Here is a 13,985-nt window from a genome sequence, read left to right on the forward strand (position 1 = left end):
AAACAAAAAACCCCCAAAACAACTCCTGCCAAAAAACACAAGAAAACCAACAAAACAAAACCCCCTATAAAACACCACCACAACAAACAAAAACCCAAAAACCAACAATGTGGAGCAGGCAATAGTTACTAGTCCGTCCAAGTACTTAAATCTCCTTTTATGAGTAGTGCTATCTCACCAAATTGTTTCCAGAAAAATCTTATTTCAGCTTCAACAAAAAAATGCTGCAGATAGAAACAAATAAGTAACATGCAGAAATGTGCAGCTGGATGTGGCCCAAGGCTTTCTCAGTAGCTGACAGCCAATGTCAGCAGTGAAGCCAAGCTTCAACAGCAACCCCTGTTCAACAGCAGCAAGAGCTCATCATAGCCACCCTGGCTTGGCACATGGAAAATGAGCAGCAGGATACTGTCTTCACCATCCCTAAAGATCTGCTGGCCTGGGCAACTTCACTGCTCAGTTTTTGCCTGCAGCCAATCCCAAATTACGTAAAAATATATTGACATCACCAGCTGTTCCTCTATTTTTCTTGTTAAGATATACAGATGCCAGTGTAAAATTCTCAATCTTCCATACAACCTGACAGTTGCCAGTCTAATGTAAAAACATCATTATGAAACAGGGTAAGAAATACAGCAGACATACTCCAATAGTGAATTTGTTAACTATGAACAGATTAATCTTGGACAAAATTATCCTAATATTTAAATAAATAAGCAAGAAAAAACACTGTAACACTGTACTTACTAACAAATTACATGACTGTCCAACTTTATGACTAGAAATGTTTTTATGAGACAAAAATAAAATATAATTTATATCAAGTACCTCTTATATAAAATACTTTATACTGGAAAGCAAAACCATGTTTCCCACATTTTTATCAAAGATCAAACCTATACTTCCTTAAATTTTAATGGATTAAAAAGGAGTATACTTCCTTCCAATTTCATTTTTGTAGGTCCACTTTCAATTTTCCTATTAAAATGATGGATTTCTAGTTTGGATGTAAATACTGAAATTCTCTTCGCTATCTGTTGCTCTGGAAAAATGCAATTACTCCTACAATTAGAGAAATAATAAAATTGGGGTAATGTATAAGTACTCAACTCTCACATCCTGAAGAATACATGCAAGAGTGCTAAAACAGCATTTAAAAGCTGAATCAGCTGGTACCCAGTGAAGGGAAAGCAGCATTTCACAGCTAAAAGCACTTAGTAAAACATTAACCTGAAAAAACAGAGGAGCACTAGTGAAGTTTCACTATTGTTTCATTATTGTCTTTACGACTATCTAGAGTGGCATCTAGTGGGCATACTGTAACTCACACACTGAACGAAAAATGTAGTAATTACTTTTCTCTTTAAAAATAATGTTAGCAATTCAAGTAGTGTCTGTTAAAAAAAATTAGGATTTCACATATTCCTAGGAACTACATTTTGTTGGAATGCAGTGAGAGATAAGGTGGCAAGGAGATAAACAAACATGCATTTTTCAGTAAACAACTTGTGTATGTAACTTGTATATGCTGGCAAAAATGCATATTTGAACCACAGGGTATTCAGAGATGACAATGGTAGAAAATGAGATATTGATGCTAGAGAGCTTCAGAAAAAGCAGAGGTTAATATTTCAGAAGCTTACTGGCACTGTCATGGACTCTATTATTTTTGTTGAAACTAAAAAAAACCAAAACCTTTCATTGTATATGTTTTTTATATACAACTCTATATTAACTTGGAATTTCTCTATTATCTAAGACCTCCAGCAATTATTTTCTTAGAAGCAATGTCAAGCTGTACTAAAAGATCTACAGTGTATTTCTTGGCTAAAAATTTAAGTTGCTATGCAAATACTGGGAAACCGTAGAGGAAATGAGGAAGTGGGAGGTAAGTGCAGAGTCCTCCACAATGTAAAAAAGTAAATACAGTATCAAAATTGGAAATGCTTCGCATTTTTGCCAGGAGTATGAAGTATAATCTTGTAGCTCTACTGCTGTAACTAGTCATCTTCATAAAAACTGCAATGGTTGTACAAATATTTTGATGAGTAACACAAATGCAGTCAGAGGCCATTTCAAACAGAGCTCAGGAACAATTCCTTTATTTTGTTCACTATCTTCAATCTTTCTGTAAATTAGCTTAAAAGAAACAGCTTATGGTAGAGGACTGGGAAGATGTCTCTGTAGATAAGTATTGTATTTTTAAATCAGCTGGGAGAAGAACTCTAAATTCTCCAAAAAACTGAATTTGCAACACTGCACTTGAAAGTACAAGGCAATTTTATGTACCCAGCAGACGCAGATGAAGCAAGTGACAGCTGAAATCCATTAAATCAACATGTTCAACAACCATCAAAACCCAAAAATACTGTCCAAAGCAAAAATGGTCTACAAAATAGTCATAAAACATGCTTCAAGTACTGTTGTCAAGCGTTTTTTAAATGCAAAAATGGCTCTTATATTATTTTTCATTATAAAACAGGAATGCCAAAATTGGCTGGTTTTTTAATGCCTACATATATTTGAGAAAAATGAGTGAAACTATTTAAAAATCGAATTGTCCTGGAAAAAAACTCTTTTCTGGACAGTTCTGACACTGGTTATTTAGAAAGAAAAATATAAAAAGACAGTCACATCTTTGCAACATTTATAAGTAACATTTCTGGCAGCCTCTGTATGCCAGTTCATGATCATCCAAACCCCTTACTTCCATTACAAACCATGCACTTCAACAAAAGTGCTTTGACTCTTCCTAATGAAAATATTTCCCAGCATTGATAGTATATTCAAAAGGTTCTTTACCCACAAGCCAAAAATAAATATGCATTTGTGTGGGCAGGTATGAACAGGTACAATACATCCAGCAATGAGTTTTGACAAAGGTAGTTAATGTGCTATTTTCTCAAGTTTCCAAACAAACAATCAATTCTGGAGATCTGATTTCCCATGGGAAAAAATAATTACATAAATAAGTATGAAGACTATTTGAGGATTTTAGTTCTAACTGGGAGTTTATATTATCACTCTGCCATATGCTCAATTGTTCTGGCTGTTGATGAAAAAAACAGCCAAATGAAGCATTACATTTATTTATGATGTAGAAAGACTGAAGTCCTCTGATCTCAGAATTGTTTTCTTTCAGCCTTCACGCTAAGCCATGTATGACTAACCTGTGAATAAGTAACACAGTGCTGGAAGAGAAGTGAAAGCATGCTCAGATGTCAACAGCATGAGAGTTCTGTTGAAAAAATGAAATATGTTGGTCAGAAAATTGCCTCTCTGAAGAGTAAACATACTCTGAACTGTGCAGCCCATGCCATTCCTTATTTTTGTGCACCTCAGAACAAAGTGTGACTGGAACACTCTATCAATTTGTCACCTGTTAATGTATTACACAAATTAACACCACACAAGTTCCGTCTAGGCTTATCTGTTTTGCAGATGTACTTTTATTCAGATTTAAAACTTAAGCGGTAAGCCCTAGGTTTCATGTAATTATTTTAATAAAAATTTAATAAATTTTAATAAATTAGATTTTTACTGGAGTATCTTTTAACAAACCAAGCAACATTGATCCTTTCTCTGTGGGACAATCTACAAACAACAAATTTTTCCATCAATCAAATGAACAGTACCTTTATTCAGTTACTTGGAGAACAAAAACATTGCAGAAAACCACTCTACAAAGTTTGTTCAGTTTCAATTTGTAGTTGTAGCTGAAATATTAAAGCCCTAATTTTCTTAATATCCTGTTTCTGCCTTCATCTGATAAAATTGCAAGATAGTTCTTCAGTGTAAATTAAGTATTGTGAAGGTAACTGCATTAATGCAGATATCCACTGTCAAATAAAGTAGGGTTCTTCAGGGGTATTAAAAAAGCTATGGGAAAACCTTATGACATGACTACAAAGATGCTCACCAAGGAAACAAAGAAAAAACCACTCCTTTCACATGTCATACAATGTTTTTTCTAGAATCAAAGAAGAAATTACATTGGAGTGGATCTTTACATGGAAGTCACCAGGTACAACTCCTTGCTCCCAGAAGGAAAAACTTTGTCATGACATCATTTTACTCATGGCTGCGTTCAGACAAGTTTGAACATCTCTCTTCAGGGTGAAGATCCTTCCTCTTTAAAAAACAATTCTGTTTTCAGCCCTCATGATATAGGAACACCAAATCAGAAACAGTTTTACTGATGGTCACTGTATTTACATACTGTTAAGTCACTTTAATGATCTCCTGTTAGTAATGCTTTGAACAAAACATTTTTAAGAGGAATTTTCTTTCTGGAGTATTTAGCTCCATGCTGCTTCCATAAAAGACTCAGTCAGATTGTCCCTTCTTTTTTTCATCTATTGTGTTCCAAAGATATAGATGTTCTAGGTTGTCTGAGACCCCCTGAATTCCTGAAAGATTTGTGTAATGGCTATTGGAAATGTTGCTCAAGCCACCTCCAGACCTATTGGTTCTGTTCATGTCTCAAATTAAAAAATTATGCCTTCTTACTTTTAGTGCCACATAAACATCTGGTACTGGTAAATGAACCTGCTAATTCTACATTTCAGAAACCTGGAAGACTCGATAGAGGATCACAGCTGCACTTTGTAAGTAACAGCCACTGCTTTAGAAGTCTGTAAACTCAGGATAAAAAGCTGTAAGACAATGGGATGCTGAAGACAGAATGAGAGAGCAAAAAGTTACAGCAGCAGAATTCTCAACCAGTGCAAGCAGCAGTCTTCACACACCTGGCTGCTACACCACTGTATGTAACACTGCAGCACAATGGAGAAGGTTTAGACAACTTTCTGAGGAACTCCTTCAGTTCTGAATGAAGATAATTATACCTCATGCAAAAATCTATGTTAGAATATCTCAAAAGAGACTGATCAAGACTGGAATAAAAAAGATTCAGTCTGGTTATCATACCAGGTGAGATGATGCAGTTCCTAAAGCAGACAAACCAAATTGTAAGGAAGTGAAAGCCAGTGGACAAAAGATGGAGAAATTATCTTTATGGCATCATTTTTTTTAACATCCATTAAGCAATACAGCATTTGCCAAGCTCTCAGAAGAGACAGATCCTAGAAAACACCTTAAAATGTGTGAAAGGGGAACAGGCGGGAAGTAATGGCAATATTAGACACAGCCTGAAGGCACAGAATTATAGAATGGTGTAGGTTGGAAAAGACCTCTAGGACAATGTGTCTAGGATTTCTTAAGCCAAAAAATCAATTTTCCTATTATTTTAAAATCTCAGAATTCTTAAGCCGTTCCTACCTGCTACACACATTACAATCCTTTTCCACAAGAACTGTAATCTGAGATAAAATCTGTAAATACATGGATTATAAGCAGATGGTACTTTAAATAAAACTTCAATGAAAATTGAGTGAAAAAAGGAAAAAAAAAAGGGAAAAAAAGTGCTACTGTTTTAAGATAAATTCCATGGTGTTTGATGTTAAAATTACCAACTTTGGCTGCAGCTAAATCAAATGTAATTTCTTAAGACACAGCACAATCTTAAAAAAGGGCTTTAAAACAAAAGGTATTTTTTAAAAGGTATAGTACTCTACTTAACAATAATTTCCTCTTACCAAGGAGGTTCACAATTTCCCTGCAATCCTGTAAGAATCTCACATTTTTCTATTTAACCAAAATGTATTATCTTTGATGAGAATAATCTAAACCAGCATTTTCCCCCAATGTATTTTGTGCAACGTTCAGAATACTCATTATGACTTACATATAAAAATCATATTTTATCAATGCATACTTCATGCTGTCCAATGCCTCTGTTGCTTTGCAACCTCTGAAAATACCTCAGGAAAGACAGCATTTACTTTTTGATAATTTAGAAAATTTCTGATTTTCATTTATCCTATTAATTAATTAATTTAGCTGGACTGAGGAAATTGTATTCTGTCTTTTCTGGTTTTGATCTGAGAACCCTAGAAAAATAAAAATGTATAAATAACCACCACAGAGCTATGCAAAGTATATGAAATCTTATATGCCTTAAGACTTTTTAGTGCACTAATAAATATCTACAAGCTTCAATAAACAATCTTCTCTATTTTGCTGTTTCTAAGTACTTAATTAGCTGTGCAAAGATAATGAAACCCACTTTTTTATAGAACTTAATTTTACAGATACACTGTTATGTCTCTAGTTCTTCCATAACTGCAAGTGGTTATGGTTGTCTTACAAAACTGGAGCTCATTTTTCTAATTAGTGTACTAAGATCCTGAGGTTTGATATATTGAAAGAAGCTATCTCTAACAAATATTCAAATGCAGCATATCCTGGAAATCTAGAAAAAATACTTAAACAAATTAGTTGATTTTAAACGTAAGAAAAGGTTCTAAACTGTGCTATTTGATAAAACAGCCAATTTCTCCAAATTTGCTGTCATAATTCAGAGCTAGAGTGTGACCCACAAAACATAATATATCCTAAATCCATTTAACAGCAAGATGATTCCTTCATTTTTATCTCACCTTTAATCCTATTGGAGTTTTCTGAAAAACTGGAAAGGTCAAACATCTAATAATTTAATTTATATAACATGTTGTCCTTTGTCACATCATATCAGATTGATGGAATATTTACTTAATTTACAGTACTATTAATGTAATTAGTATATTATGTCCTCTGGTTTAAATTTTGTCCTCATTTTCAGCAAGGAATCTGGAGAGACTTTCTATTTTATTAAGGGCAGAATTTGAACAGTTAGCTATGTCTCCTTTGTGTTTGTTAGAAGTATTTCCTGACTGTACATCAACTGAAATTTTTGCAGGATTTGTTAAAATATACCATCCTTACTGACTCCTCCTCTTTTGTATTTATGCACCAAATCAAGTTATCTACAATCTAGACACACTCTTAAAAGAGATAGCATTGGGTCGGAGTATCACCTGTTAGAGAAATTATAGCTAAAATACAGTTGGACAGCCAGGTGTACTTGTCTTCAGGACTGAAGCTCACAACTCCTCAGGTATTTGTCATGGGAGTGCAATTTCATGTATGTGTCATTTAGAGGTCATCCTGCACATGTCTCTGAACTCTTATTTTCTATATATGTCCCCTTATCCAAGAGTTAAATTTCTCAGAACTTTTAAATCTGGACTCCTTCAAGGGCATGAAAATAGAAACAGTTCCCAGCACCACCTCACATATATCCAGTGAGAGACACTAACAAAGACTCCCAATTAAGTGCAAGCTCATCTGATTTAAAATCAGATGTATTTCTCTTGACTAAGGTAAACAAAGAAACAGATCTACAAATGACCATCCATCAGGCACTACATTTTGAAATAAAAATCAGAAGTCTTTATTTCCTAGAAGATCATATAACCACCACCACCCGCTTTGTCCCCCCAAATAGAAAGTAGTACTTTTTAATGATTTCTTTTTATTCATTAAAGTTGTATTAATGAAAAGTATTAAGAGGATGGCATGACACAAATGATTAAACACTACACTTTTCTTTGTAAAAATGTACTACAGGAAATGAGGCAATATGCAGTGGACAAATTAGAAAAAGAAAGTAGGCCACCTTACAAAAATCATAGTTTAATCAGGCCATGAAAGCAATGAGAAGGAAATAGCAGAACACTATAAATTGTCAAGTCAGACATTTTAATTTCAGCATGAGCCACATAGACCAAAGAATGATTAGATTCTATCCTAGTATCACACTGATGGCATACATACTAAGAAAGTAGAACATTCACACACACTCCCTCCACTTTCATGCTAAAATTTCAGTACTGCTCCACAATTTAAAACTAAGCATGAAAGCATCCCTTGGCTGGTTACCAAAGTCTTCAAGTTACACTACTGTCTTCCCTCTTGAGCTTGACACACCTCAGTGAAGAACAAAAATAGCTTTGCAGGTTGAATTTCCTAATTCAAGGTGTCAACAAACACATTTAAACCTTCATTTCTGCCATACCAACATTCAGAGAAACTCTGCTTTGCTTTGTGTGGAATAAATAAACACATTCTTCCATTAATTCTGGGACTGCAATGCTTAGAGATACAGGTGAGAGAAAAAGAAGACAAGGCAGTGTTCTGGCATACCAGCAAAATCTAAACAGACAGGTGACAAGTTTGCTGAAAGCCAAAACTTATGCTGCCCAGACTGGTGCTCAGCTCTAAGACTGTGTCCAGAGTTAGAGTAACACAGGCCCAAGTGTGCTGAAAAGCCTACTAGGCTATGTATGTGTAACTTGAAAACAAAAGCTGGTCTGAATTAAAGTAATGAGTATATTTTAAATGAAAAGTCAAAAAAGTTCAGAAGTTTTCTTCTGTTGTTAAAATCATAAATAGTTCAATGGTGAGGTGTAAAAACCACCTGCAAGAAAGTTCTGACTTCCATGAAGCTTATTTTGGATAGTTAGAATAGTAATTGAAAATTATCATAACTAATTTTTCTTTATGCAATCCAATAAATTCTGCCTTGATTTGTATCATTAAAATGCTTAGTATTTGTGTGTTGACTTTGCAGCTACAAAAGAATAATGCAAACAGAAAAAGACAGAAACATACACTTCCAGTTTGACTTGAAACAAACCAAATCTGATAGATTTCTCTTTTTTTAACTACATGTGTCTAGCTTCCAAAATTATAGGAGATGAAGCTAGTGCAGACTGCATCACAATTTCTGGAAATTCATCTTTGAATGACACAGATAATTATACACTTAATGTAACAATAGTTTTGTTTTATGAAAATGCTACAAATGTAAAAATTTCCAGAGTTCCAAGACTTCTTAAAAACAATAATCCTAAAGAAACATACAAAATGTGATTGTCCAGGGACACCTGTTTTACTTCATGTCAACCACTGTCTTAAACAGTGCAACTTGTATGCAACCATGAAGAAGATACTGTCAAATGTTCCCCTTTTTTCATCTAATTTTTTAAAGTATTTGCTGGAAGATTTTTCACAGAACAGTTCTAATGAGTAAAATTCAAAAAAGTTCAATGAGTAAATTTAAAAATCCCTTAGGAAAGAAAAAATACCTTCAACATAAAAATATCATCCTTAGCCTTAATTCAAAACTCCATTCAAAATAATGGATAGTGTGCTTTGAACCCTCAGCCCACCCACGTGCTTACCTCTCTTGTTTTTTTGAAATAAAAATACAGTACACACCTCAAAGGAGTGCAATTTACTACCTGGGGCTGCTCCTTATAAATCAATAAATTTTGTCTTCATTTACACCACCAATATATTATTGTGCCTCTGCTCATAACAGTAACTGAACAAACATTTCTCTGTGTTCAACTATTCCTCTTCAACACAAAATAGAGACTTCTTTAAATCCTTCATGGAGAAGATCTGCTTAGCCCTGCTTGAAGATTGAACCCTTCCTCCCCTTTGACCCCTGAAGTGCTTCTTCTCCTTTGAGTGCCAGTTGTGCATGATTGCTTGTAGATGCATTTAGAAAACACCTGGGACTGGACTAGTAAAACTATTTGTTTTTGAACTCGTGGTTTTTGTTGACAGTTGCTTACCTCATTATCTGACTCCACAAGCACTTGATCATATTCACTAAGAGCTACTAGGAACATGATAGATGTGACATTTTCAAAGCAATGTATCCATTTTCTCCTTTCTGATCGTTGGCCTCCTACATCCACCATTCTGCAAAATCAACAACCACATCAAGTCCATGAACACCTTAACATATAAACACCCAGCCACAAATGCAGCAAAATTCAAGGATTTAGTTAAAAACAGTTTGCTTTGGTTTTCTTAATGATTTTTTCCCCACTGCTATTTAATAGAATCTGTTATAAGTGGACAGTTTTTTGTATCCTTTAAGTCCAATGGGTTTTCTGTATTTGAACTATTGTGAGTCTCAAACCCCTCAGAATTATGGGATATAAAGGTCTCATGAGCAATGACTTCGCAATGTATGCCCCATGTATTCAGCAATAAACAAAAAAAAGACGGTGGACCACCTTTTTCTCCCCCACATACCAGAATCAAAATCCACAACTTGTTAAAGCTGCCCCATTTTAAGCAAATAGAAAACAATACATATTGACTAAAGGCTTTGACAGCCAAAATCAAAACTCATGTTTGCTTGCAGTGTATTCCCATTTCATCCCATGTCTCAGTGTAAACATGTGTATCTAACTTGTAATTACAATTCTGTAGTTATATTTTACACAATTATACTTGCGCTAAAGTAGGGTGGTATCTCTCTAAAAATCAACTAAACAAAGGGTAACCTTTTATTCCATAATTTACATGAATGACAAGGACATACGGTTGTATTTTCAGATTAGTATGCATAGTGAAACTTTGATATATATTATTGAAAATATTAATTGCAGGTTTTCTGTTAGTAAAAACTACCCTCAAAAATAACAAACCTAATTATCCTTGATCCTTCTGACATCTTTAACATGAGATCCTAAATACATGTGGACAATTGCATGAAGATAAATTCACTAAGCTCAAATTTTAGAAACAGAATAATTGCTTTTTATGGAGTTTAAAACAATATTCTTACTTGGCATAGCTAATGTAAAAGGAAACCAAAGAAACAAAGTGGGTGCTTAAACTTTTTTCCTACCTGAAAATGACGCTTTGTAAATCAAATGGATATTCAATGATCCCTGTTGTTGGGACTCGAACTCTGAGCACATCTTGCTGGGTTGGCAGATAGGTGGAATCTGCTATGCGGTCCAAGTCATTAAGATAGCTATAAACAGGGAGAAACAACAGGAATGCTAGACAGTGACACCATCATCCCACTGAGGAAAAGAAAAAGGAAAACTTGGGAAGGAAGTGGGCTGTGGGGTAGGAGAAGTACAACAGAAAAAGAAAAAAGCATTATCGGCAGAAAAGAGGGGGCAAAATACAAAAATGTACTCCATCCCCACTTACATAGGTTCAAGCAAATTCTACAAGAAAGGTAGCATAATTACTATGGGGTTTTTTTATCCCATACAACTTTGCTTGGCTTTCACATGTAAATTCACCAAAGATGTCAATTACATAATTCTAGGAAATTCAGAGGCATAGTATTATACAAAGTGTGAAAAATACAAAATTGCTTTGAATCTGTAACATATTTCTTGATATTCAGTCTGTAGCGCCAACATATACACACCTAGACAAACTAAAATGAACCTTCCAAAAAATAATGGACTGCTATAGAACAGATAGAGGTCTATAGCAGTCTGGTGTAACTGACTGGTAATAGATCATTAACAGTTATAAAATGACAGGAAGACAAAGAGCACTGTTTTGAGACCAAGTTAAAAATGGAAAAGACCAACCACTCACAATTAAAATACTCTCCAGATCTTGTTACCAGAAGGCAGCACAAACTAATTATTGGGCTCTCTGCATTCACACTGAAATTTCTGATTGATAAGGTTGGTACATCTGCAGTACTTGAAACACACTCCGGCTGGCCAGCAAATAACCCAAAATTGTATAAAATTGCTTGTAAAGGTTCAGGAACTACAACATAGACCTATTCTGCTTATTGGTTAATGGTGAGTTTTAACCATAAAGCAGCACTGTACTGAAGGTTTTAATTAGCTGTCATGAAAAACATCCTCCAAAAAAAGAAGATACCCATGTGTGTCCAGGAGACACACATGGATATCTATCTGGACATCTAATGAAGTCAGTGTGCCAGGAAGCTTACACTCTAGGTGGACATATGGCAGGACTGCTGCAGGAAACCAAGTTCTTTGTCATTTGCTAGTACAGCAGAAAAGTAACCTACAGTTAGCCACTGAGAAGATAAACTAATGTAGGGATCCCCACATTCATTCTAGAGGGACGAGAGCAAAATTTTTGTAGTTTATTAAATGATGATGAAGTGTCACCGACTTCTGAATGTGTTTTTTCCTTGTAATTAGTGACAGCACTCTTTTAAAATAAACCCACACAAGAAATAATCAGACCACTTCTAGATGTTCTGAATTACTTTTAAATAAAATAGTAAGAAGTTATCCTGAACAATGACAGAAACAAACAAGTTTAATTTCTACCTTACAGTAAAAATAGAGAAGACTCTGTTAGCTTTGGGAAGAGCCAAATTATTGTTGGCTCAATTATAAAATTATCAAATTTTCTTCACTATGTTTTATTAATGGAGTATCAATTCGATAGTAAATACCAATGTGAGAAAGATGTATTGAACACTATCTTGGTTATACCAGAGGGTACTAGTCTGAAAATATTTTCTGAGAATGCTAATTGGTTTCTGGCAGTGAGAAGAAGGTTTAAGAGTCTGAGCACTGGATCTGCCATCAGAGGTTTTTTACACAAAAATAAGCAGGAACAAACTCACCATCAATCTGTTGTCAGAAAAAGGAAAAAATAAAAGTGCATGAAATCCATAAGCATCACCATAAGACAGTGACAGACTATGAACTAGATTTTTATTCCCTCCTACCTGCAGAACAATTAGTTTTATTTTGTGATGAAATTTTGGAAGGAGATAAAGAAGGATTGCCAGTCATTACATGCTATACTGGTATTCACAAGAGCAAGAGAATTTTAACTGAATAAATTGGCAAGTGGCCCAACTACACAGTGTCTTGTTGCATTCCTTTGGCAAGGTTTACCTGTGGTCTCCAAGGTGAGCCCAGTTACTGCATCTTTTCATAGAGGATATGCTACTATCTGGTAATGCACATCTGACTGATTTTAAAAAGGTGATAAATCAAAGGGATAGATACTATTGAATTGTTACATCTCATTTGTGTTTCTAGGAATCCATAAATGAGCAGATGATTTTTTTTTTTTTTTCTCCCTACGTTTCAGAAACACTACTTTATCCTTAAAAAATACTTACCTTTTTCTTCTCCTCATCCTTTATGCTCAAGTTCTGCTTACTCAGTAACCAAACACAGGTCACTCACTACCTTTTCACTCATTTCACCTGTAGCTCCCTACAGAGACTCCTTATAGAGTCTTACTTAATTCCCTGGATTTTTTCATTTAACAGGTTAAAGAGTGTAGGGCTCTCTAAGAACTGTCCTGAATTATACATTCAAACCCAGAATCAAGGAATTAGTGTCAAAACCAGTACCAGTAGCTCATAGAAAAAAAAAAAAAAAACAACCCAAAAAACACACCAAAACAGAAGGATGCACCAAAACCCTAAAAAAAGAGAAATTCTGACAATCATAATCAGAATCTACAGGCTAACAAAAGTCACTTAGAATACATCCTTCTTTTTTGTTTGTTTGTTTGTTTTCCAGTAATATTTAGCCCCATCTCTTTTTCTTCTAACTTAAAACTTAATAAATTAACGTATTATTGTTTCAATTTATTTAAATGAAAATATCTCAGGTCTTAGGTGCACAACTTGAAGTCTTTTATCATTGCTATTTTAATGCTGTGACCATACTGCAAATTTTCAATTAAATTCTTCATAGATTGAAAAAAATTGTTTTAGTTTTGATTTGTGGTTTTCCTGTGTTTGGATTTTTTTGTTGTTGTTTGTTTAGTCTTTTTTTGTTTGGGTTTTTCCTGTTTCTTGAAGTTTCTTTATATTTTATTTTAATAGGTTAATAGGTTTTTAACTTCTGCTGAAAAATTACTTGTGCTAAAGTTCAGATTCAAATCAAGTTTTGCACAGCTGTTCTGAAGCAAAGGAACTCGTATTTTCTGCTACTGACAGTTCTGCAGGCAATTACACTTCCTGTTACCCCATGAAGATCTATAACTTTGTGTTCTGCTATCAACTTCAGGGGGATTAAACATGTTTCTGAAAATCAAACTGAAAGCTCTGCTAGCAGCAGCAACACAAAGTTGCCTTCAACATACTCTAAATTCACTAAAAATACTGCATGCCTCTTTTAAAATTTACATAACCTCTAAAATAAATAAGAATTTAAAAACCCCTCTATTTTCTATAAGAACATCTATCACTGGGATTGACATCAGGGTCTTTCCTTTCCATCTTATGCACTGTTTTATATCATTGTCTGAAGACC

The 13,985-nt window shown here is 34.5% G+C and overlaps 1 protein-coding gene across 1 annotated transcript in view; it reads right to left on the minus strand.

Moving 5' to 3' along the window:
• LOC110470681 (guanine nucleotide-binding protein G(q) subunit alpha) overlaps positions 1-13,985 on the minus strand; it is a 117,519-nt gene that overhangs the window by 15,359 nt on the left and 88,175 nt on the right. The window contains exons 4-5 of the mRNA XM_021530526.3: positions 10,595-10,723; positions 9,525-9,654 (exon numbers count right to left, since the gene is read on the minus strand). Coding sequence (XP_021386201.1) covers positions 9,525-9,654; positions 10,595-10,723 — 259 coding nt within the window. The remainder of the gene's footprint in view (positions 1-9,524; positions 9,655-10,594; positions 10,724-13,985) is intronic.

The sequence above is a fragment of the Lonchura striata genome, chromosome Z, assembly GCF_046129695.1.
Source record: "Lonchura striata isolate bLonStr1 chromosome Z, bLonStr1.mat, whole genome shotgun sequence".
NCBI classification, from domain to species: Eukaryota; Metazoa; Chordata; class Aves; order Passeriformes; family Estrildidae; genus Lonchura; species Lonchura striata.